Raw genomic sequence first — 26486 nt, 5'->3', positions numbered from 1 at the left:
ATACAAGGGCGATGTACTTGAGGACAATATTATGGAAATAGAAGAGGATGTAGAAGAAGATGAAATGGGAGATATGATACTGCATGAAGAGTTCGACAGAGCACTGAAAGACCTCAATCGAAACAAGGCCCCGGGAGTAGACAACATTCTATTGGAACTACTGACTGCCTTGGGAGAGCCAGTCCTGACAAAACTCTACCAGCTGGTGAGAAAGATGTATGAGACAGGCGAAATACCCTCAGACTTCAAGAAGAATATAATAATTCCCATCCCAAAGAAAGCAGGTGTTGACAGATGTGAAAATTACCGAACTATCAGTTTAATAAGTCAGAGGTGCAAAATACTAACGCGAATTTTTACAGACAAATGGAAAAACTGGTAGAAGCCGACCTCGGGGAAGATCAGTTTGGATTCCGTAGAAATGCTGGAACACGTAAGTCAATACTGACCCTACAACTTATCTTAGAAGAAAGATTAAGGAAAGGCAAACCTATGTTTCTAGCATTTGTAGACTTAGAGAAAGCTTTTGACAATGTTGATTGGAATACTCTCTTTCAAATTCTGAAGGTGGCAGGGGTAAAATACAGGGAGCGAAAGGCTATTTACAATTTGTACAGAAAGCAGGTGGCAGTTATAAGAGTCGAGGGGTATGAAAGGGAAGCAGTGGTTGAGAAGGGAGTGAGACAGGGTTGTAGCCTATCCCCGATGTTATTCAATCTGTATATTCAGCAAGCAATAAAGGAAACAAAAGAAAAGTTCGGAGTAGGTATTAAAATCCATGGAGAAGAAATAGAAACTTTTAAGGTTCGCCGATCACATTGTAATTCTGTCAGAGACAGCAAAGGACTTGGAAGAGCAGTTGAACGGAATGGACAGTGTCTTGAAAGGAGGATATAAGATGAACATAAACAAAAACAAAACGAGGATAATGGAATGTAGTCGAATTAAGTCAGGTGATGCTGAGGGAATTAGATTAGGAAATGAGGCACTTAAAGTGGTAAAGGAGTTTTGGTATTTGGGGAGCAAAATAACTGATGATGGTCGAAGTAGAGAGGATATAAAATGTAGACTGGCAATAGCAAGGAAAGCGTTTCTGAAGAAGAGGAATTTGTTAACGTCGAGTATAGATTTAAATGTCAGGAAGTGAAATGTGGCCGATAAATAGTTTAGACAAGAAGAGAATAGAAGCTTTCGAAATGTGGTGCTACAGAAGAATGCTGAAGATTAGATGGGTAGATCACATAACTAATGATGAGGTATTGAATAGAATTGGGGAGAAGAGGAGCTTGTGGCACAACTTGACTAGAAGAAGGGATCGGTTGGTAGGACATGCTCTGAGACATCGAGGGATCACCAATTTAGTATTGGAGGGCAGCGTGGAGGGTAAAAATCGTAGAGGGAGACAAAGAGATGAATACACTAAGCAGATTGAGAAGGATGTAGGTTGCAGTAGGTACTGGGAGATGAAGAAGCTTGCACAAGATAGAGTAGCATGGAGAGCTGCATCAAACCAGTCTCAGGACTGAAGACCACAACAACAACAATACTCTATATAAACAGAAAGGGAACAGAAGTGACTGTAACAATTACCGAGACATTTCATTACTAAGTGTAGGGGGAAAGCCTATGCAAGAGTCATCCTAGTGCGATTACAAATCTTAGCTTCCAGAATCTACCCAGAATCTCAGAGTGGCTTCAGGCCTGGCCGATCAACCGTAGGTATGATCTCCTTAAGACAGCTACAAGAGAAATGTCATGAGCAGTAGAGGCCACTTTATATTGCTTTTCTTGACCTTGTTAAAGCGTTTGATTTAGTGAGCCGAAATGGGCTTTTCAAACTGTTGCAGAAGATTGGATGCCCACCTAAACTACTACAAATAATTGTCTCTTTCCATGAGAAAACATAAGCAACAATCAGCTTCAATGGTAAAACATCAGAAGCATTCCCTGTTTATAGCGGTGTGAAACAGGGGTGTGTGTTAGCTCCTACATTATTTGGGATTTTCTTTTCCCTTCTGCTCAGATTTGCCTTTGAAGACCGTGATGAGGGAGTGTATCTACATATGAGGTCTGATGGAAATCTTTTCAACATTGCTCGCCTCAAGGCCAATACCATAGTAAATACAGTTGTTATCCGTGAGTTGTTATATGGGGACAATGCAGCTCCAGTAGCGAACACAGATGATGAGCTGCAGTATATAATCAACAAATTTGGTCTACTCATCAGCCTTCAAAAGACTAAGATCATGGCGAAGAGCACTACCAACCTTCCATCCATCAGCATTGATGGCAGTCCTCTCCAGATAGTTGATGACTTCACCTACTTGGGATCCACAATATGTAGCAACTTGTCCATGGACTCTGAAATTAATAACGGAATCGCAAAGGCATCATCTGTCATGGCTAGATTGAAAAACAGAGTGTGGAACAACTGACTGCTTACCCCAAAAACTAAATTAAAAGTCTACACCCTTCTCTATAGCTGTGAGACATGGACAACTCTTTCTAAGCATGAGTCTCAACTCAACAGCTTCCATCTCCGCTGTCTCCGGAAGATCCTTCAGATCTCTTGGAGAGATAGAGTACCCAACACCGAAGTCTTTCATTGTGCAAGCACAACCAGCATCTTTGCATTCCTGAGTCATCGACGTCTAAGATGGTTGGGACATGTCAGGTGCATGGATCCTGAACGAATACCAAAACAACTGCTGTACGGAGAACTTCAGGAGGGTGTGAGGCCAGTGGGACAACTGCATCTTCGCTTCGAGGATGTCTGCAAGAGAGACCTGACCAAGACCAGAATCAATCCAAGTCACTGGGAAAGCACTTCAGAGGACCATGTCAAGTGGCGAGTAACTGTGCACAATGGCGTCAAGCTCTCAGAGGATGAACGCACACAGGAACAAATCAGGAAGAGGACAAAGCGAAGAGACAGAGCGGCTTCTGTTCGAAGTCCCTCAAATTTCACATGTCCAAACTGCAGTAGGGACTGCCACTCTCGAGTGGGACTTTCTAGCCACAGCAGACACTGCAGACTCCGAACCAAGCATGTTACACCATCATCCCTCAAGGATGGACGGATGCCATTATAAAGCTGTGAGACAAAACACTGAACTCTCTGTTAAAAACTTTTTGAAGCCATTCAGTATTTTAGATACTGTGAGACTTTGGACAATCAGAAGATCACATGATGTTTGCAAACTTGGCAGAAGCCCTCAGTTCAGTTGAACAAAGGATACACGATTTAGAAAAACTAGACTCCAACAAATTGCACATTTCTGCTACAAAACAGAGAATAAAAAAATTATTAGCATGATATGAGTAAATTTTGTGCGAGAAGAAAAGAAAAAACCAATAATAATTGTCTTGCCAGACAACATTTGTAGATTGTATGAAGCCTTTTATGTCATAGTAATTTTGATTTACATTGTTGCAATGCATAATACTGTACTGTTATATAATTTTTTGTGTTGTTGAACATTTTACTAAACAGTTTTTTCTTCTAAATTACATTAGTCACTGGTCTCAAATGAATATAATTTGTATGTATTTACATGGTTATCACTCGGTGCCACCTATTGTGCAAGTCCAGGTTATTATTCTATTTTCTTAGGTAACTTACTTGATAAAGAGTCAATACACATGTCCCATTTTATTACTCCCTGTACAGAGGAATTTCAGCATGAGTCTACGGATGTTGAACACCACTAGACATCTCATACTGGTGTTTACATTAGGTAGGTGTTGTTAGACTTTTGAAATATTTCATTTTTCAAATTATTTCACTTTCTAGTCCATTAATGTACAGAACCACTTTGGAGCGTAGTGAGCAATATTGAATGCCATTCACATAAAACAAAAATGGAAGAGGGCCCAGTACCATACAGGAGGAGGCAATCTGAAAGTTGTTGCATTCCTAGGGAATGTACTAGGTCTTAATCTTAAACCTCAAATTGCTATGTTCAATTGGGATTTACTTGAGGATTGCATCCCAGAATATGGCATTAACTGTCTAGGCAACAATTCATGTGGCATGATGGTAATTGATTAGTGATCTACAGTTAGCTTTGCTGACCATGTAATGTTTGCTGCAAGGCTGTGTTCTGTTTGTGTATGAGTGTTTATTTGTTTTGCATATCTCCTCTTAAACCACTCGATCGATTTCAACCGGATTAGGTACACATACTACTCACTGTCTCTGAAGAAGTACTGTGGGTATAAGAATCACCAGGCTCCCACTGGGGGGGGGGGGGGGGGGGCGTTGGGTGAAAAGGATTGGAACCCTCTGATATCTGTGTAAACAGCTGTGTTGTGTGCATGGTACTGTGTATGTGTTTGAGGAGGAGAGAGAGGGGGAGAGAGAGAGAGAGAGAGAGAGAGAGAGAGAGAGAGAGAGAGAGAGAGAGAGAGAAGAGGAGGTGGATTATGATGGGCAGGGTGAGATGGATATAGAATGGTTGGATGAAAAGATGGACAGACAGAGAGGTGAGAGTATGAGATGGCCAGAGAGACTGGGAAGGGTTTGGACAGGGGAGGGGGGGCTGAAGAATAGAAAGAGGGGGAGTTGTAGGAGAGGGTTAGTGGGCAGATGGAAATGGAAGAGGGGGAAGAGAAGATGGTCAGAGAGGGAAGGGTGAACAGAAGATGAACAGGGAGGAGATGGAGGGAGTTAGAATAAGGAGATAGGCAGAGAGATTGGGGAAGAAAGATATGAAAAGAGGAAGGGAGGAGGTAACTTCTTGGCAGATTAAAACTGTGTGCCAGACCGAGACTCAAACTCATCTCCCATTGCTCCATCCACACTTCTGTCCACATTAAACCCACAACTCTGACAGATGCCATCATTTCCATAAAAAAAAAAAAAAAAAAAAAAAAACCCTCTCATACAGTCTGGCCATATGGGGATGGCATATCTCCAATGACAAGAACTCCCTTGCCCAGTATGCTGAAGGTCTCACCAAAGCCTTCACAGACAAGCACTATTTGCAAGACCTTGTCCTCAAACAGATTTCCCTTGCCATTTCCCCAAACACATATCATCATGCTCTAAAATGAAGTACATACTACCCAAAATCCTTCCCACCCTCCTAAAGTGGTGTTCCATCGCCCATCCAACCTCCACATCATCCTGGTCCATTCCTATGCCACTCCCAATCCCAACCCATTGCCGAAGACATCATATCTCTGTGGAAGACAGAGGTGCAAGACCTGCCCAATCACCCAGTCAGCACTTCCTATTTAAGTCCTGTCACAGGCTTATCCTACCTCATCAGAGGCTGAGTGGGCCACCTGTGAAAGCAGCCATGCCATGTACCAGCTCTGCTGCAATCATTGCACATCTTTTTTATATTGGTGTGATTGTGGCCCACAACAAACTAGACTACCCTGTGGCACAACATGTAGCTGAACATAACATGCTCAATTTCAATTGCTGCTTCCCAACCCGGACCATCTGGATTTCCCCATCCACTAACACCATTTCAGAATTGCGCAGATGGGGGTTGTCCTTACAACATGTTCTTCACTTCTGAAATTATCCTGGCCTCAGCCTGCTGTAACCTAATGTCCACATACCCTTCACCTAACAGTTTCCACCCCCACTGCCCTGTTACCCTCTTCCAACTAACACACCCCATCCTCATAGTGCGCCGCTCTCTGCCAATGCACCCACCAGTCTTTTCACCTTCTCTGCTTATCTACTTTCCCTCCCCCCTTCACACTGGACTTGCATTTGGGAGGACGATGGCTCAATCCCGCATCTGGCCATCCTGATTTAGGTTTTCCGTGATTTCCCGAAATCGTTCCAGGCAAATGCCGGGATGGCTCCTTTGAAAGGGCATGGCCAACTTCCTTCCCCATCCTTCGCTAATCCGATAAGATTGATGACTTCGCTGTTTGCCCCCCCCCCCCCCCTCCACTTCCCTACAGCCTCAAGAAGCTGTGCATGCAGTATTGTCATGCTGCCATCTAGTCCTTGAACTTTCCTCCGAACAGCACTGACTTTTCTACTCCTACGTGTACTGGGTATTCATGCCCCTACCCCTTCCCCACTTCCCTCTGAATTTCTTCTTTCATTCAACCCAATAGTTGCATTCTAGCCGCTGTGGCTGGAGACAGCACAGACTGCATGATGTGTGTGTGTGTGTGTGTGTGTGTGTGTGTGTGTGTGTGTGTGAGCTAACTCAGTCAGTACGTGTCGGCCCCAATAGCTGCACTGCAGTTCAACAATGGAAGAAAGACAACACTGCCCTGACTGAAGTAAGCAGAATGCTTAGTGTCTCCACCAATTTATTTGTAGTTTAAACAGTTATTTTCAGAAGTAGTGACATGACAAAAATCTGAAATATGACGTATGAAATATGACATGAAATGACAGGACGTGAAATATGAAATAAATGTGAAAATAATTATTTTTTATTTACAATTGTAAAACAAGTGCAATGTGCCACCCATTGTCATGGCTAATCTTTGAGTGGATCAGCTCCTACTTCAGTTGTGGTGAAAGATGCCTGTATTTAAAACTGGCTTAGCCATTGTTTAACTGAATATATTGACTGATTTAAATTTAGACCAATTTTCAGGATTATAACTACTCCTCTTTGACAAAATGTTTCATGGGATTATAGGGCTGTTTCAAGCAGACTGAAAGTCAGTTTTCACCAATATTTCTTAATTGAAAGCGTAAGCACCCAGAAAGGCTTGAATATGGTTGCCTGTTCCAGTAGTTTGTGCTACTATTAGCAGCATGTTTGGAATTATGGAACATATTGTTCGAGCTGACCCATTCTTGCAGGAAAATAACCTTTCCACATTTGATGGTGTTAGACAACTATTTTCAATTGCAGGCTAACAAAAGGACGTATAAAAGCACGCCAGAAGAAAATGCACATGATAGCCAGGCTTCTAGATCTTCCCAGCAATGTGTTGCCATGTCCCTCTCCACCACCTTATAATCTCATGGCACAGCGTGCAGCTGAAGCATCAGCAAGTAAGTAAGTCCATTACTTATGTCAATAAATGTATGTGAGAGAACTGTGATTTTGGAGGTCTGTTCTCTGTTCAGTGTGTCCTTGTTAGTAGAAAAGAGGAAGACTAAGGACTGAATGTTATTATTCTCATTATGTTTTAATTATTAAAGATTAGAAATCTGTCACATTTGTTTTAGTGATTGCACAGAGCAGGAGGGAAAACTTCTGCAGTTGGTTTGGGTTGAAGAGGGAGGTTTGAAAGTTGTTAATTCATACCCACTGAATACAGTAAAACAGTGGGGAGAGGGTTTCATTGACTATAGTAAGCAATAAAAGTAGTCTAAACGAGAAAGTTAGTATAAAAGAAATGGAATTATGGTTTTATAGCACTGTTGTGTAAGAAATGCCATGGAAGAAATGTACAAGTATTTTATCAGTAATAAAAATATAAAAAGTATATAACTCAATAGTGTTTTGTAAATGAGTGCCAGCAGTTACTCTACATTTGTATGTTTGTTTTTGACAGCTACTGATTAGAGGTGGAAATTAGAAATTGTATTTCAAATGGGAAATACAGAACAATGTATAGAGACCTAAAAGGGATATTTTATAACATTAAACATATTGTCAGAGTACAGATAATGATTGTGGGCATGAAAAATTTATTTACAGATTATAGAGATAACCAGTTTAACCATCCAAAGGCATTCCTTATGCTAGGGCTTTAGTTGCCCCTCACAGCATCCAAATGAGCCAAAGGCAATGGTTGAGCAGATCAGCTCTATGTCACTGCTATAAGGCAAATTGATGTGTGTGTGTGTGGGGCTTGTCGACATATCATCATTTTCTGGTTTGTTTTTGAATTAAATTTAGGTTGTGGCTAAGGGAAGTCTCCACTTCTGTCATTCTATGCAGATATATTAAGTGTATGGAATTTCTGTAAAATTAGTAAAACAAGACCAGCAAATTACTGGCTCTAGCTTTGGTAAATGAGGCATTCTTAGATGGCAAAGCATTAACTCCAGAAATCTTAATGAAAACTGTGTTTACCTACGATTAATATGAAGTTTTAAACAAATGATCCACCCAGTTACATGATTATTAGGTAGAGGGTGGATGCCACCAGTGATAAAAATGGAATGTAAATTGGGGCCAAGAATCATATTACATAAAGAATTTTGAACTGTATCTAGTGTCTCAAGTATTGAAGTAATACATACCAGTGATTCTAAAATCAAGACGTTTTGTATTATACTTTGAGTTGGAGATGGTTGATATCTTTGAAGGATAGTAGAGATAGAGATAGCTACATATTAAGGCACAAGGTGCAAAAAAGCCAGAGGTTATCAAATTATTTGCATTTTCAGTATATGATTAAAAATGTTTGATTTAGTGAGGAGGAATTTAAGAGAGAAGCAGGGGGGAATGAAGATACAAAAACTGTGGCAGGATACACATTTCTCTCCCTCTGTTTTCCCACACCAACTTTCAATCTTTACTCAGTTATTGTCCCATTCCAGTGGCTGTACTTCTTGATTATTTTCTCTTCTACAGTGCATTTATTAAAATCTTTGGGATTTGAATTACTTCTGACATAATACCAGCACACACTTTCTTTTCATGTCCTATACCTTGCACCTCCACTGACAAAAACGCAAATGTGTCACTGATTTAAACTCCTTGTTCCATTTGTATTTCCTTTCTGTATTGTCTCCTTGCTCATTTTACTGCCACAGCTTTTGAAGACAGTTTTAATGATTGTAAAACCTCAAAATACAGCACTAACTTTTTGGTTTCATTTTGACTTTATCACAGATACTACATTACGTAAGTATAATAGTTGTAGCTTTCATTTTTGACTTTCCTGTTTAGATTAATTATTTCTAACAGACCTGATTGATTTCCAGAACATTTATGCAATTAGGTATGACAGGCTTTCAGTGTTCCCTGAATTACTGTAGCTTGTTCTTTAGAGCTTGTAAAACTTAACTATTTAGTTTTTCTATGTGTGTTTCTTTCTGGCTGATTAAAAATGTTACCCTTTATCACAAGCTAATATACTTCTAACAAGCAACTGACTGTCTTGCCTCTTAATGTGCTATAATGGTGGTTTCCTTATGTTATTGTACTCTGCTTTTGCTACTTATAACTTGTCTGCTTTGCTCAGTTCAAGTTGCATATTACGTGTCTTTCTTTTTTTTTTTAGAAACATTGTGTAGGCTTTTTGCTTGTGTGTGCTCATAGGCATATCCTTGAGCTTCATACAGGTAAAAAAAAAACTAGTTTGTTGTATAACAGACAGAGGTATCTTCTTAACTCTTTCACAGTATTTGAAAACCATTACTGTAATGTACATTTGTCATGAAGCAGTGAGAAAAGTTGAGTCATTTAAAATGTTGAAGAGTTACAGTTACATTTTATAAATATATATTTGGAGAGATTAAGGAAATACTTTGTCTGCTGGCTAAAATTCTTTTTGAGATTGAGCACTTACTACAAGTTTCTGGTGAGTGCAGGATCAAGCAGTGGTAGAGCCCCACAACGTAAAACGTATCGACGCTTTCAATTCCAAGTCAACAGAGTTCCAGGATTTGCAGCAGCCCGTGGCCAGGATAGCCCTCCTTCTACAAGCAGGTCTAGCTCACCATGTAACAGGCGCTCAGGCTCACAAGGTTGGTAAAGGAGTAGAGTTGACATAGAACTGTAAAATTTTGTATCCAGTGCAGTATTTGACTTTGCAGTGTTATTTATGAGTGAAAAGAGGAAGCCGTCCATGATGATTCCCCATTGCAGGTACCATATTAAGAAACACTTTTTCTCCAAATATTCCTTTCTGAATAATGTTATCAAACACTAATTTTTATTCTGTTAATTCTTCCTACATTTCACATACAGTATTTAAATATTCCTATGAATGTATTTTTTCTTTTCCTAGATGTGATTATTTATCAGCTGTTACTGAAATCTGTGTATTTCTTAATTATCTGAGGGATATGTATATTATCTCTAGTAATCTGATCTATCTCAATATAGTAGTCCATGGTACCTAAAACTTTTAATATTTCATGTACAGATAAGCCTCCAAGACTCTCGTAATTGCTCACTCAAAGCAAGTTAGCCAGCCAGCAGCTCTCTCTCTCTCTCTCTCTCTCTCTCTCTCTCTCTCTCTGTGTGTGTGTGTGTGTGTGTGTGTGTGTGTGTGTGTGTTTTCCCCCCACATATTCAGTTGTCCTGTAATATATAATAAAATTTAGGCATAGAATTGGAGTGATAGATGGTTGTTTCATGTCCCACTTGTTTTATGCTGAATTCAGTGAGAGATCACTGCAGAGTTTTAAGTACACAGATTTCTGTCAGTTTTGTAAATAAATAAGGAACTGAAGAATCTAAAAATGTTTTCCAATATACATAATGCAGCTGTGTCCAAACATTTACACTACTTAAGTTCTGTTTTTCTTAAAAATGAAATCATGGGACTTGAACAAACCACCTAGGGCTGAACTGAACAGAAAAGCTATCCTTTCTTTTAATTTTGGGCATCTACAAAATAGGAATACTGGCAGGAATTCTTTCACAAGATGACTTTCTTGCCATTCCTCTTGTTAAGAAAAGTTTAATGCAGTAATATATTATTGACCACCACTTATGACGGTCAGATTAGTAAGCGCTGTATGCAATTGGAGAATGTGCATACGTTATTTGTATATGTGGATAAGTTGGTGCATTAATTCATTTGTAAGGTTATTCTCTGATTCATTTTCATTTTGATCTTCTTCCTCTGCTAATATTCCACAGTAAGAATTTGTAGATAACATGAACTTCAGCAGCTGATTCTCTGTTATATACATTTAGGGAACAGCAATGGTGAAAATGAAATAACCCATTAGCTTAGCCCATACAGCCAACTGTACAACCATGTTCTATGCAGACATGGTAAACCATATTACTGAAGAATGATTTACTGTGTTGCTGCAATATGCATCCCAAAGTATTTAAGCAAATAGGAAGACAACTTTAGTATATTGAAGATTGCAGATTTGCACTAAGGCATATATAAGTGGCACTACAGAAATCTAGGAGGCAGCCATCTCCTCTCAAGTGAAGATAGTCATCTGTGTTGCATGAGTAAATGATAGAACTATTAAGGAGTGTCGGAATAGAAGTTGGAGTGCTGGAATAGAAGTTACATGATTTTCCTCAACACCCAAAATTATACATATTCTCTGTTTCTTCTTAAGCTGCTAACTGGCTGCTGGTGATTTAACTGATAAATGGAAGAGAGATAGAGAAGTACCCCTATCTTACTCTCTCATAGTGATAGGATTCAACATTTCAACATTACCACATGCCATGAAATACAGTTATTTATGCTGTAAAATCTCTTAATTGTTATGTAATTGTCAAGATGATTGATGTAGAGTAGTATGGATTTGTAGGTTGAGAGGCCTGGTGGGGTATGTAAAGTGACTAAATGTGTTAGGTTCATTTTGTCCCCGCAAATTAGCAGTGTTTCGTTATGAAATTTCATACGTTGTTGTTTTTTAGTTGTTGCTGAAGAACATCAGTTTGATTCTACTATACCACAAAAAATCTTAAGTGTTTGACACAATGCCCCATAGCAGATTGTTAACGAAAGTCTGAGCATACAAGCTAGGTTCCCATATATATCAGTGACTCAAACACTCCTTAAGTAATAGAAGCTAATACATTGTCCTCGATGGTGTGTGTTCATTAGGGACAAGAGTGTTGTCAGGAGTATCCTAGGGAAATGTGATAGGAACACTCTTGTTCTCCATGTTTGTAAATGATCTGAAAGATAGCGTGAGTGGCAATCTGTGACTGCTGATGATGCTGGAGTATACAGGAAAGTGTCATTGTTGAGTACTGTCAGGAGGATGTAGGAAGACTTAGTGCAGAAAAATGTAAGTTAAATCAGATGAGTAGGAAAGACAGTCCTGTAATGTTAAAGTACAGTATTAGTGATGTGCTGCTTGACACAGTCACATCAGTTACTTATGTAAGCATAATGTTACAAACCGTCCCGTGAACCATGGACCTTGCCATTGGTGGGGAGGGTTGCGTGCCTCAGCGATACAGATAGCCGTACTGTAGGTGCAACCACAACAGAGGGGTATCTGTTGAGAGGCCAGACAAATGTGTGGTTCCTGAAGAGGGGCAGCAGCCTTTTCAGTAGTTGCAGGGGCAACAGTTTGGATGATTGACTGATCTGGCCTTGTAACACTAACCAAAACGGCCTTGCTGTGCTGGTACTGCGAACGGTTGAAAGCAAGGGGAAACTACAGCCGTAATTTTTCCTGAGGGCATGCAGCTTTACTGTATGATTAAATGATGATGGCGTCCTGTTGGGTAAAACATTCCGGAGGTAAAATAGTCCCCCATTCGGATCTCCGAGTGGGGACTACTCAAGAGGACGTCGTTATCAGGAGAAAGAAAACTGGCGTTCTACGGATCGGAGCGAAGAATGTCAGATCCCTTAATCGAGCAGGTAGGTTAGAAAATTTAAAAAGGGAAATGGATAGGTTAAAGTTAGATATAGTGGGAATTAGTGAAGTTCGGTGGCAGGAGGAACAAGACTTTTGGTCATGCGAATACAGGGATATAAATACAAAGTCAAATAGGGGTAATGCAGGAGTAGGTTTAATAATGAATTAAAAAATAGGAATGCGGGTAGGCTACTACAAACAGCATAGTGAACGCATTATTGTGGCCAAGATAGACACGAAGCCCACGCCTATTACAGTAGTACAAGTTTATATTCCAACAAGCTCTGCAGATCACGAAGAAATTGAAGAAATGTATGACGAAATAAAAGAAATTATTGAGATAGTGAAGGGAGACAAAAATTTAATAGTCACGGGTGACTGGAATTCGGTAATAGGAAAAGGGAGAGAAGGAAACGTAGTAGGTGAATATGGATTGGGGGTAAGAAATAAAAGAGGAAGCCACCTGGTAGAATTTTGCACAGAGCACAACTTAATCATAGCTAACACTTGGTCCAAGAATTATAAAAGAAGGTTGTGTACATTAAGAAGCCTGGAGAGACTGACAGATTTCAGATAGATTATATAATGGTAAGATAGAGATTTAGGAACCAGGTTTTAAATTGCAAGACAGTTCCAGGGGCAGATATAGACTCTGACCACAATCTATTCGTTATGAACTGTAGATTAAAACTGAGGAAACTGCAAAAATGTGGGAATTTAAGGAGATGGGATCTGGATAAACTGACTAAACCAGAGGTTGTAGGGTTTCAGGGATGAAGTAGTGAAGGCAGCAGAGGATCAAGTAGGTAAAAAGACGAGGGCTAGTAGAAATCCTTGGGTAACAGAAGAAATATTGAATTTAATTGATGAAAGGGGAAAATATAAAAATGCAGTAAATGAAGCAGGCAAAAAGGAATACAAACGTCTCAAAAATGAGATCGACAGGAAGTGCAAAGTGGCTAAGCAGGGATGGCTAGAGGATAAATGTAAGGATGTAGAGGCTTATCTGACTAGGGGTAAGATAGATACTGCCTACGGGAAAATTAAAGAGAACCACTTGTATGAATATCAAGAGCTCAGATGGAAACCCAGTTCTATGCAAAGAAGGGAAAGCAGAAAGGTGGAAGGAGTATATAGAGGGGTCTATACAAGGGCGATGGACTTGAGGACAATATTATGGAAATAGAAGAGGATGTAGATGAAGATGAAATGGGAGATATGATACTGGGTGAAGAGTTTGACAGAGCACTGAAAGGCCTGAGTCGGAACAAGGCCCCGGGAGTGGACAACATTCCATTAGAACTACTGATGGCCTTGGGAGAGCCAGTCCTGACAAAACTTTACCATCTGGTGAGCAAGATGTATGAGACAGGCGAAATACCCTCAGACTTCAAGAAGAATATAATAATCCCAATCCCAAAGAAAGCAGGTGTTGACAGATGTGAAAATTACCGAACTATCAGTTTAATACGTCACGGCTGCAAAATACTAACACGAGTTCTCTACAGACGAATGGAAAAACTAGTAGAAGCCGACCTTGGGGAAGATCAGTTTGGATCCCGTAGAAATATTGGAACACGTGAGGCAATACTGACCCTACGGCTTATCTTAGAAGCTAGATTAAGGAAAGGCAAACCTACGTTTCTAGCATTTGTAGACTTAGAGAAAGCTTTTGACAATGTTGACTGGAATACTCTCTTTCAAATTCTAAAGGTGGAAGGGGTAAAATATAGGGAGCAAAAGGCTATTTACAATTTGTATCGAAACCAAATGGCAGTTATAAGAGTCGAGGGTCATGAAAGGGAAGCAGTGGTTGGGAAGGGAGTGAGACAAGGTTGTAGCCTCTCCCCGATGTTATTCAATCTGTATATTAAGCAAGCAGTGAAGGAAACAAAAGAAAAATTCGGAGTAGGTATTAAAATCCATGGAGAAGAAATAAAACCTTTGAGGTTTGCTGATGACATTGTAATTCTGTCAGAGACCTCAAAGGACTTGGAAGAGCAGTTGAACGGAATGGATGGTGTCTTGAAGGGAGGATATAAGATGAACATCAACAAAAGCAAAATGAGGATAATGGAATGTAGTCAAATTAAGTCGGGTGATGTTGAGGATATTAGATTAGGATGTGAAACACTTAAAGTAGTAAAGGAGTTTTGCTATTTGGGGAGCAAAATAACTGATGATGGTCGAAGTAGAAAGGATATAAAATGTAGACTGGCAATGGGAAGGAAAGCATTTCTGAAGAAGAGAAATTTGTTAACATCTAGTATTGATTTAAGTGTTAGGAAGTCATTTCTGAAAGTATTTTTATGGAGTGTAGCCATGTATATAAGTGAAACGTGGCCGATAATAGTTTAGACGAGAAGAGAATAGAAGCTTTCGAAATGTGGTGCTACAGAAGAATGCTGAAGATTAGATGGGTAGATCACATAGCTAATGAGGAGGTGTTGAAAAGGATTGGGGAGAAGAGAAGTTTGTGGCACAACTTGACTAGAAGAAGGGATCGGTTGGTAGAACATGTTCTGAGGCATCAAGGGATCACCAATTTAGTATTGGAGGGCAGCGTGGAGGGTAAAAATCGTAGAGGGAGACCAAGAGATGAATATACCAAGCAGATTCAAAAGAATGTAGGTTGCAGTAGGTACTGGGAGATGAAGCAGCTTGCACAGGATAGAGTAGCATGGAGAGCTGCATCAAACCAGTCTCAGGACTGAAGACCACAACAACAACAACAACAATGTTACAAAGTAATATGAGATAGAGCAAGGACGTATGGTTAGTAATAGTGAAGTCAAATAGTCTACTTCAATTTATTAGGAAAATGTGGTCCATCTATAAAGGAGACAGAGTAAAGAACACTAGTGTAACTTGTCATTGAGTACTGCTGGAGTGTTTGGAATCCCCAGTAGTTCAGATTACGGAGAAACATTGAAGCAATTCAGAGGTATGCTCTTAAATGTGGTACAGGTAGGATTGATCAGTATGCAAATATTACGGAGATGTTTTTTGAGCTCAAATGGGAGTCTGTGGAGGGAAGATGACTTATTGCAGAATGATTCTAGTGCTGCCAATGTACATTTTGCATAACGACAGTGAAAACAAGCTAAAAGAAATTAGGACTTCTACGCAAGTGCATAGACAGTATTTTTCCCATAGCGAGTGGAACAGGAAAGGGAGTGATTAGTAGTGGTACATGATACTCTCCATCATGCTCTTTATTGTGGCTTGCAGAGCTTGTATGGGGGGGGGTGGAATGGAAAGGGAAGGGATGGTTGATATCAGCTGCTTCAGGACTTTGTGGGGCACCAGTGGCAACACGTGAAAATGTGTGCCAGACTGGAATTCAAAGCTAGGCTCTCCTGCGTACGAGGCAGTTGCATTAACCACTGCACCCCACAGGACTCAGTGTTTAGCGCAACTGTGCAGACTATCTCGGTAAGCCTCACAGCCGATACACACTCTCACTGAGTGCCACTTATCTGCTCTCCCTGTCCATTTTCTCCATGCTCACTGCATTGAGATTCCCACAGGAGTTCGGACATACTTGTGTATCCACACTGAAGAAGGTGGATTCATTGCCCATCTAGGCAAGTCAGTTATATGAATGCGTGGTGTCTTTCTTTTGGACATGTCTAAAAGAGCAGACACCATGCATTCATAAAAAAGATATTAAAGTCTGCAGGTTTTCAGAGCCAGTGGCTACATACAGATTGAGCATACAGTTCTTTTCTATAAAACACTACTCTGCTTTACACAGTTTCTTTTAAATTTTTAGCAACCTGGAAATGTGTTGCAGTGTTTCAGAGTAGTATATGTTTGCTTGGTGCTACAATTAGGCTAATACTTGAAGTATAAAGCACTGAGGCACAAACATGTAATGTATTCGTGCATGAAATGGCCAATGAACATCTCATCACACACTTGAGCTGATGTGCCACTTTTGTATACGAACATTTGAGGGGCAAAAATGTCTGTATGTCAGTCAGTCAGTTAGTTATTTGCATGTTCTATGGATCATAATTGTGATCTCTAACTATGAGTGGAATGAATCGGCTTACAATTATAATACATTTTCTCTCTGAAACATATCGTAATATGATGACAATTTACATGACTGTTTGAAGCACATCGGATAAGAACAGCCCCTGCCAGCAGAATTTATTAATGAGACTTTACCAAAAGGTAACTGCTGACAGAACTAACTACAAACCAAAAACACATCAAAATTTACTCTTTCGATTTTATGCAAGTAACACTCAGCTGTTTTAATACAGACAAGTTAATGATTTCAGTATTAAGCATCATACCAACAATACTTACTATTGCAGCTTAAGAAAAGCAACTGTTGGCACAACAAATGTGAGCAACCAATGCCAACAGAATTTACTATAGGAGCTTAAGAAAAACAACTGCTGGCAGAATTTAATGGAATGATCAAATGAGCAAACACTTGTTCAGAAACAACCAACAAAGGACTATTAAAAACTATCGATATAATTAAAATTATGTGTAACACTGACATTAAGTGAGTGTTGAATTTAACTCAGAATGGCTAGTCCACAGAAATACTGGAGCAAATATATTTACTTGTACCAGGCCAGCAAGGCCCTGTTAAATAATGAAATTCAAACCAAACAGTACACACTTTCATTCAGAAAACTTATTACAGAACAGACCCTCAAAATTAGGCAGACCCAAAACTCAACACTGCTAATCACGTCCTGAAATAGTACAACTGTATACAAAATTCTGTCTGTAACATTGAACCATTAGATGGTAATGGAAGCAGAACCAAAAAAATACTGAGTTTAACAGCACTAGACTAAATAGCTGGGCAGCCACAGTAGTTTCTTAATTTAACTCCATTACTACAGGTTAAGGACATCATAAACCTTTTTCCGTTGCAACTGAACAGTTTTTTTCAGTAGAGGCATTACTTATAATACACTGGCCCGTTTTGAGGTCAATGGGTACACAAAATAAACAGACACAATTAAAAAGTCCCCTTCCAGTAACACAAGAAACACAATCAATCAATCTCAAAAAATGCGTATTTTAGTAATTTTAGTGATTTATTTAGTATAATACGTATACAGAACAACTTGAGATTAAAAGAGCCACTCATAGTCGCAAGGCACAATAAACAACCTCAAATAAAATTTATTTACTACGTCACAGTAGTGACTTCATTTACGTGAGGTTTACAATTTTGAATGGGGCCCTCGAGCAGCACGATAGGACTTTTCCAAGCAGTTCCACTAACACCACAAGATCAGTTACAGGAAACCACTAAAAACCACGTACTAAACAACCTAACATAACTAGTTCAGTGATTCTACTCTGCTTCTAACAAAATTGGGTAACCAGGATGGCAAGGAACACAGTCCACGTAACAATGTAACAACCATTAAAATGAAGAATAAATGCTCAGTAGAATTTCTGAGGACCCACATATAAATCAATCACAGCCCAAATAACAGAGTCCACAACGTAACTTTCAGTCAGGAACCAACAGAAATTGATCCACAAGCGGCCCTTGTGCCCAGTGGTCAGAACCGAGCGATAGGTAACAAATATGTCACCACAGCTGAGACAGGTTTTTTCTGGATACTTAAATGCCAAGAACAAGTAAATGTCTAACTGTCCCTTCAAAATAAGTTTTCCGCTGGGTGACCTTCACTGGCCAACCAGCAACAACTGAGACTAAACCAGCACAGACTATCACTTAAAATGTAACTGCTACTCAAGCATACCACCGGCCACAAAGTCACTGCCCTTGCTACACGCAGTCACTTAATAGCAACTTACTGACTGTGCCCTTAACTCAGTTACACACTGCCCACCACAGCAGTGCTTAAATCGCTCATCATCAGACAGTGACTCCCCTCTGGTGGTGCAGGCTTCATTGTAGACAAGAAAATTAAAAACATTACAGATATTGAAAGAATCTCAGACTGAATAGAAATACTTGTTTTTAGAAATAAACAAAATATATTTCAAGGAATCTATAGAGTACATGTACTAGTGCGCTTAGTCTTGTGGGGAAAGTAGGAGACCTCTATGAAGAATTACAGAAACTGATAAATGACAGAATCCCACTACAAGATGATAGTGGAGGATTAAGCAAAAGTATGCCAAAAACTGAAGAATTAATCTTCTCTATGAAACTCATGTAAGTGACACAGGTAATACAATAGTGGAATTTGCAGAGGAGGACATGATTGTCCGTAACACATTCTTCCAGAAGAAAACAGATAAAAACTGGACCTGGCAATTCGCATCAGAATTTGACTATATTTTGTCAAATAACAAATGAATTAAACACAATGTGTCAGTCCTAACTCACTTACCAATGCAAATTTACTGTGGACTAGTAAAATACAGAATAAAAATTGACAGACCTTGACAAAAACTAGTCAGAAATAGGACTGGAAAGTAAATTTTGATGATTTATATAAGGATAGGGAGCAAACCAAATACAATTATTCAACAACGTAGCATTGTGGAAAATGAAGGTGTGAATTACACAAAAGGTACAGTCGTGTAACAAATGTATATAGGCAGCTAACAAAAGATGTTGCAGATATGAGGGAGACAAATGAAATGACTATCTCAAATAGATGTTATCTATTAAAGGATAGAACAGTAAAAAGCTCAAATGATGATAGGAATGAGATAGAAATATACTGTATAAGGAAATGAACTTGAATAAGACATAATGATGACTATAATGAAAATGAAATTGAGGTTGCAGCAGTGCATGTTGCTAAGTGAGTGGATAGTCATTTTGCTGTAAAATAATCACACCGTGATGTTATAAGTTTTGGTTTTATTGCTATGAAATAGTTTCAACCTAACACTCATCTTCTGGCAGAACTTCAAAAAATAGATGTTCAAGACCACATGCATTTGCCATTTTAAATGATAAGTTCTGCCAGAAGGTGACTGTTATTGAAACTGGTTGCAGAATGATAAAACAAAAACTTAAAACAGATTGGGTTGGTGTTTTACAATAAATTTTTTTAATTTTTATTTTTTTTTTATTTTTTTTAAATGCCACAAAGTGTTAAGAAGATTGATAATAGTAGAGCCAGGGAAACTTTACTGGTTTCCAAGAGATACAAAAGGCTAAAGATGTCCACATGGAAGCATTTGGCCAAAGATGGTAATGTGTAGAGAGGTCTAGAGGTGGCCTTTATGTAACAGTGAATGTTAAATGTTTAACATTCTTGTATATATGGTATGCTTGCTAAATGTGTTTAAATTAATTTACATTTTTTCATTACAGAATTTGTGCGACTGTCCCTGCCCCACCCCCACCCACCCAAGATTGCTGAAGAGTTACCACACTCTAAGCTATGTAATCTTCACATAAATTATATGAATATGTCTGAATGCCACTGCGAAAACAGAAACATCTTAGTTACTTAAACATGTTTGTACACAAAACTGCTGCAACAATGCAATTCAATGTCTGATATTTATTGTGGATTGTAAGCATGAATTTACTTCAAGGACATGCATTCACACTCGTACATCTGATAATTGGCTGATACTATCTTTTATTATACCATAACAGCAGTATAGAGTGGCGTTTTTTCTGTGGTGTAATTGTAGTACCACTCATGCATACCACTCCAAATTGTTGTTATATGTTTTCAAGATGTTAAAATTCTAAAACAAACTGTGAAAGCCTTTGAAGCTATCTGTCGCTTAGGAAACCAGTTTTAGCAAAATAAAGTCATAGTTAATCACTGTGATTGGTTGCTATCATCACTGCATTACCTGCTAGAGAAACAATCATGAAGATGTATGTGCTCATCGGGATGAAATTAATTCTGTATGTCTTGAATATTTTCAGTTGGATGTTGTGTTAATTGAGATGTTTTTCACCTTAGCATGAGTTTTATTGTCTAAAATCTCTTCAAACTACTGTTTGCACATCAGTGTCAGTGGTTGAAATGTCTGCTGCAAAACTGTACATTAACCTTATAAATGTGGTAACATCAAATTATAGTGAAACTGAAATATTTTTTGGTAGTCCCTAATTTATAGCACAGAAGTCATTTATTAACATTAGCTGAATACAGAATAAATGACACACAGCTCATGAAAATTACTGGTCTGTCAATTCTCTAGGACTAAAAATGAAAATAATTTGATAGATGCAGTTTGTTATGGAGATAGATACAATTTATAGGCTAGACAGTGTTCCATTATTTAGCTGTATGATATCACAGTCTACCGAAATAGAACTTAATGGTTCTGGGTAGAACTTGAGAACTACATGCAGGACCCAAGCAGGCCCATCAAACATGAAAATGAAGAAGAATAACCAGTGTTGTGCCAAGTCATTGTCGATACTTACGTCAGTGAAAAGGAACACTTTAGCTACCAAAAAAAAAAAGTGTGTCTGGGCCCATGACCACTTGGCGTTAAATTGGCCGGATGACAGCCCATTTGCCCTGCCAGCCAGATGTGCTGTGTTGTTCACTGCTCTCAGCAACCTGCCAGGCGTGGTTGTTATATTGCGCATCAATATTATTGTGTCAGCTATCGATATCTCATGAGACTACAAGACATTTTAACTTAAAATTAAAATAACATTTTTTTTCTTTTAAAGCTGAATGAATGGTTTACAAAATTTACAGACATACGTCTCTGTAATCGTGAGGCACTTGCTGTGCCATATTATTTGAAAAGGGATAGTTTGCTAGATATAAAATATAAGGCAAGCAAAAATAGGGCACAAGTTTTGGGCACCAGTTTTGTTGTTCTCTGTATTCTGTCCTTTTTTTCTTTTATAACTTGAAAATATTGCTTTCAGTTGTATTCTTTCTCGTAAAGACTTTTCCTCCAGTATTTCTCTGTTGTTATTGTAATATTCTTAATTATGCATTCATGTTGCATGTTATTTCAAAAGTATTGTTGTTTCATTGATATTGCATGGTATGATGTGAACCAGAAAAACCAGCTTTGCATGGAATGTTTGTGCTTGTTGGGTTATACAAAACTAACTTTTGTTGAAGTCTGAAGAAGAAAGTCCAAATGAATGCATTAATTAATATCTTAAAAAACAAAGTATAGGTGAGTACAACTTTGCTTTAGCATTTTTATGTAGTTGTCTACAAAAATTATTGTGTAAGTTACTTGAAACCGTATATTATCATTCTACATTATTCCGATTGGTTAAGAAGAGGTTGCATAGGTATTTGAAGTTTCAGTGCTAGTTTGATGTAATTTAGTTTAGATTGTGCCTACATTAATCAGTGGTTCAAAGCAATGTTCTTTGCATGTTAGCAGGATTTGTTTCTGTTGTAACGTATATCAGACTTAGGGCTTGATGGGCATTCTTTCTATAGTTCTTGTCACTTACACCATTGCCCAGTAATGTTTTTTTTTTCCAGAGATGTTTGTCATTGTGTGCAAGATTGCACATGTTACACAGCAGCAACTCTGGCATCTTCATCTCTCTCTTAATGTTCATATTCATTGAAACAAATATTACTACAACTAAAGCACTTCTGGTGAAAACTGACTACACCTAGACTTTTTTTTCATATTGAGGTCAGTGTGTTGTAAACTACCAAAGCTTGGAATTAAAGCTGAGGAACAGCTATTCTTTCTTAGGAAGAGGAGGTATTTTTTGGGGTATAATATTACTTGGAGCAATATATTATCACTCTCAGTGGTTGGTGTTTCCTAGATGAGAAAAATTATATTTGCTTTTGCTTTACAAAGGAAGAACAGCAGAATTATTCACACTTACAAGCTAACATCATACACTTCTGCCTAGATGTCAGTGGTGATGTGTTGTGACATGTACTGAATTACACACCAAAAGCATTGGGAAGCCAACGTGATCCATGACCAAAGTCCATGTAGACCAGTTGCAGGTGCTTCCAGGTGCATTTCACTTGATGGCCGGCCACATGTCATTGATAGGATTGAGGCCAGATGATGTGTACAAGGGGTCAGGGAATACAAACTCTCTCATGTGTTGAGTGTTACTTAATCCATTATGACAGAGTATGGGAGTTAAGGGGAAGTGAAGTGTATTGTTGAAGGTACAAGTTGCATACAGTGGTGTGTAGGCAAACGAACAGATGCACTTAATTCCGCAACAGGATCTTGAATATCCAACGTTGAAAGACAATGGCAGACACATCAAGGCCCTCTATTTCAGCCCATGTAACATCTTCCTACACAAAAATATCTCCACCATTTACCTTAACAGTGCCCTGTTGGCAAGTGGGATGCATCACTGGAACTAGTTGGCGATATGCTCATAACCTAGAATTGGCACATTCCAGTGTGTACCATGACTCATCAGTCCAGGTGACCTTTTTCCACCCTTAAAATATTCAGTGGTGATATTCCCACACCATGCTAACATTCGTGTTCTCTCATATTTAAGCCCAACATTGAATTAGTGGGTTACTTGTTGTACTGCGGCTCAGCTATCTGATGCTAAAATCTGTTATAGTCAGTAGGTATCTCTGTTGTCAACTCATTGTTATACACAGGAGTTGACTCAGAGTGTGGCAATTTTCCTCAAATTAAGGGACTTCTGGTACTCCCTTCACATGGTGACATGTAAAAATACTGCTTATATCCACACCCAAGGATGTGGAGTTCCCATGGATTGGGCATTTATGACCTGTGTGATCACATTTGCATATGAAATGCGCATATGGCATATTTTGGCCTGGAGTCCCTTTTCGGGGAGTTCAGTCACCTGGTGCAAGTCTTTTTATTTTACCAGACCTCGGAGAATTGCATGTCGATAATGATGAAATCATGATGAGGGCCACAGAACACCCAGTCCCCAAGCATAGAAAATCTCTGAGCCAGGCATCCAACCACCCTGATCGCTCGGCTACGGATGCGGACACATGTGCTGATGTGCTGGACATTTCTTTTATGACACTCAACATACTAGTAATAAATGTCTAATTAACTTTCTCTTGAATTTGTAGAGATTCTCATTTTCTTGTTTTGTGTCCGATGATGACTTATTCAAGTTCTTCATCTGGAGTGCAGAACCTCAGTCTCAGCTGTTGACAAGGTGACAAAGGCAACATGGAAATTATTTTTGTCTTCACATTTATAATGAAACTAACTTTCATTCTTAACAATAAGTAAATTTAAGGAGTACTTGGAAGCGAGTGTCTGGCTTCCAAGGTTCCTGAAGAGGCCTCGGGAAGATTTAAAATTATCTACTTTAATCTGTGTTCTTAATGTCTTCTTTTACTGAATAAATGATTCAACTACTTTTATTACATTGTCCCAGAATGTAATTCCTCAAGGCAAGAGAAACTGAATGTATGCAAAATTAGTTCCCACTGTTTAGTTTTTTCTGAGAAGTTTGTGTTAAGTGTCATACTTTTCTCCATAGCAATTAACTGGTAAGAGGACAAGTGCTGTTTTTCTGTGAGTGATTTTATGTTTGTTTGTCCTAGTTCCAGCCTTTTTACTGATAATTATCAACTAAAAATGACATAAGGTAAACTGGAGAGCTGGTCAGAAATGACAGATTTTATGTTCTGCCCGTGAGAAATGTGTGGGTTGTTGTTGCCTTCAGTCTGAAGATTGGTGTAGTGCAGCTCTCCATGCTAGTCCATCCTGTGCAAGGCTCTTCATCTCTCGATAACTGCTACAAGCTACATCCATTTAAACATGTTTACTGTATTCAAGCCTTGTCTCCTTCTACTGTTTTTACCCCCCATACTTCATTTCATTGTTAAATTGACAACCCTTTGATGCCTCAGGATGTGTTCTGTTAACAACCCCTTCTTTTAGTTAAGTTGTGCCATAAATTTCTTATTTCCCCAGTATGATTCAGTACCTCCTCATTTGTTGTTTGATCTACCCATATAATCTTCGGCATTCTTCTATAGCACCACATTTCAAAAGATTCTGTCTTCTTCTTGTCAGAATTGCCTATCATCAATGTTGCACTTTCAAACAAGGCTACACTCCAGACAAAAACCTTGAGAAAAGACTTTCTAACACTTAAATTTCTTTTACATGTTAACAAATTCCTCTTTTTTGCTTTTCTTGCTATTGCCAGTCTGTATTTATTATCCTTTCTTCCTTTGCCATCATCCATTATTTTGCTTTCCACATAACAGAACTCGTCTACTAAATTTACTGTCTCATTTCCTAACCTGATTCCCTCACCCTGATTTATTTTGACTACATTACACTACAGTAGTTTTAATTTTAATGGTGATCACCTTGTAATATTTTTGCAAGACACTATCAGTTCCTTTTAGTGCCCTTCCAAGCCCTTAGCCATCCATGTCAGAAATACAATGTCATTGGCAAACCGTCAAGTTTTTATTTGTTCGCCTTGAACTTTAATTCCCTTTCCAAATTTCAATTTTTTTCCCCCCACAGCTTGCTCACTGTAGAGATTGAACATCTTCAGACTAAGTCTACCACCCTGTCTCACTATCACAAACTAGTTTTACTTTTATGTCCTTTTTGCTTTTACGTCCTTCAGCTAACTGTGGTCTGGTTTCTCTAGAAGTTGCAGATAACCGTCTTGGTCCCTGTATTTTATCCCTTGTACCGTTAGCTTTTCAAAGAGTGTACTCCAGTGTACAATGTCGACTTTGCCTTTCATCATCCTACCTTCTGGAATAAGTTGTAGGACCAATATTGCCTCACAAATTCCTACACTCCTCTGGAACCCAAACTAACTTTCACCAAGGTCAGCATCTATCTGTTTTTCTGTTCTTGCATAAGTGATTTGATTTTTTGGTAGTATTCACACCTGTCAGACCTGCCTTCCCCAGAATTGGAATTATTACATTCTTCCTGAAATATGAGGTATTTTGTGTGTCTCACATAACTTGCACACCAAATGAAATAATTTTGTCATGGCTGGCTCTCTCTCCCAATAATAAATTTTAAAGTGGTAGTAATATCACAACACAAAAATGTTATCTAGTGGTTGCTTGCAAGAACTGGAATGGTGATCCACACATCAATTTGTTGAAAGGACCATTGGTCAGTGGGAGAATTAGTAGCTGTGGATGCAATACAACAAGCTACACCAGGTGAAACCAACTACAAAGCCATGGTACCATGGTATACTTCATGGCATTCATCCTAAAGGAAAACTGCCAGCATAAACATGATTAAGAACTCGTGCTGCCCGACTCTGAGGAGCACCCCCAGCTTGTCTTGCTTATAGCTGACAGCAATTTGCTTTGATAATGATGTGAACGGTTCATTGGTCATCTTTTAGTCAGTGATCAACCAGCTGTGTCTTCTTGAGTGACTTTCTACGGTGTTACTGTCTGATGAAACCCCTTTTAAAATAAGTTTTGACAGTGTCTTAGGTTTTTATGTTTTATTTTCATCACTAAGATCTGTGAACAGAATGTGTGTGTGTGTGTGTGTGTGTGTGTGTTTAGCGACTTTTACAAGTTTATAAAAAATATTTAAATATTTTACTATCTTAACCATACCTGTCTTGTAATGAAAACAGAACAGGTGCTAATGGTGTAGTTGGCGTGTTCCCTAAACACATGATTTTAACTAATTGATCAGTTACACCCTAAGGAATCTTTTTATATAGTACTTCAGTTAGCTGTTATCGTGTATTTTTTATGTTAGCAGGTCATTTTCATTTGTCAGAAAAGGTCATTATTGTTTATGTAAAACTACATAATGACTGTCTGTGAGATTAAGACATATACTATTTGCTATGAATCAGCTGTAGGTCTGGTTTGATACCATACGGGTTGTGTATTGTATGATAGGGTTTGGGTCATTGTTTAGTATCATGTGTCATCACCAATTGCTGCAGTTTTTTAGCTCTCATTTTAAGTAACTGGGAAGTTTGTTGTTTATGTTAAGAACAAGTGTGTACCTGGCTTTGAAGCTTTTAGAGCTGTACATCTTGTTCACTTGTTCTAAATTTAGGTTTATTCTTTTGGTGTAGTTCTTCAGTATGGCATTCGTTTCATCTTGTGATGTTATACAGACTACCTTCACGAAA

The 26486-nt window shown here is 38.7% G+C and overlaps 1 protein-coding gene across 4 annotated transcripts in view; it reads left to right on the top strand.

Annotated features, from left to right (window-relative positions):
- Positions 1-26486, top strand: part of LOC124776391 (protein CLEC16A homolog) — a 256003-nt gene that overhangs the window by 202546 nt on the left and 26971 nt on the right. The window contains exons 17-18 of one of the 4 annotated variants that reach the window (XM_047251362.1): positions 6846-6988; positions 9485-9640. In XM_047251362.1, coding sequence (XP_047107318.1) covers positions 6846-6988; positions 9485-9640 — 299 coding nt within the window. Of the gene's footprint in view, positions 1-6845; positions 6993-9484; positions 9641-26486 lie in introns of those variants that run through there. The other 3 variants (XM_047251364.1, XR_007015616.1, XM_047251363.1) reach the window with 3 other exon arrangements.

Source organism: Schistocerca piceifrons, chromosome 2 (assembly GCF_021461385.2).
Source record: "Schistocerca piceifrons isolate TAMUIC-IGC-003096 chromosome 2, iqSchPice1.1, whole genome shotgun sequence".
Taxonomy (NCBI): Eukaryota; Metazoa; Arthropoda; class Insecta; order Orthoptera; family Acrididae; genus Schistocerca; species Schistocerca piceifrons.
The sequence above is the reverse complement of the archived record's forward strand: the minus strand, read 5'-3'. Positions and strand labels throughout refer to the sequence as shown.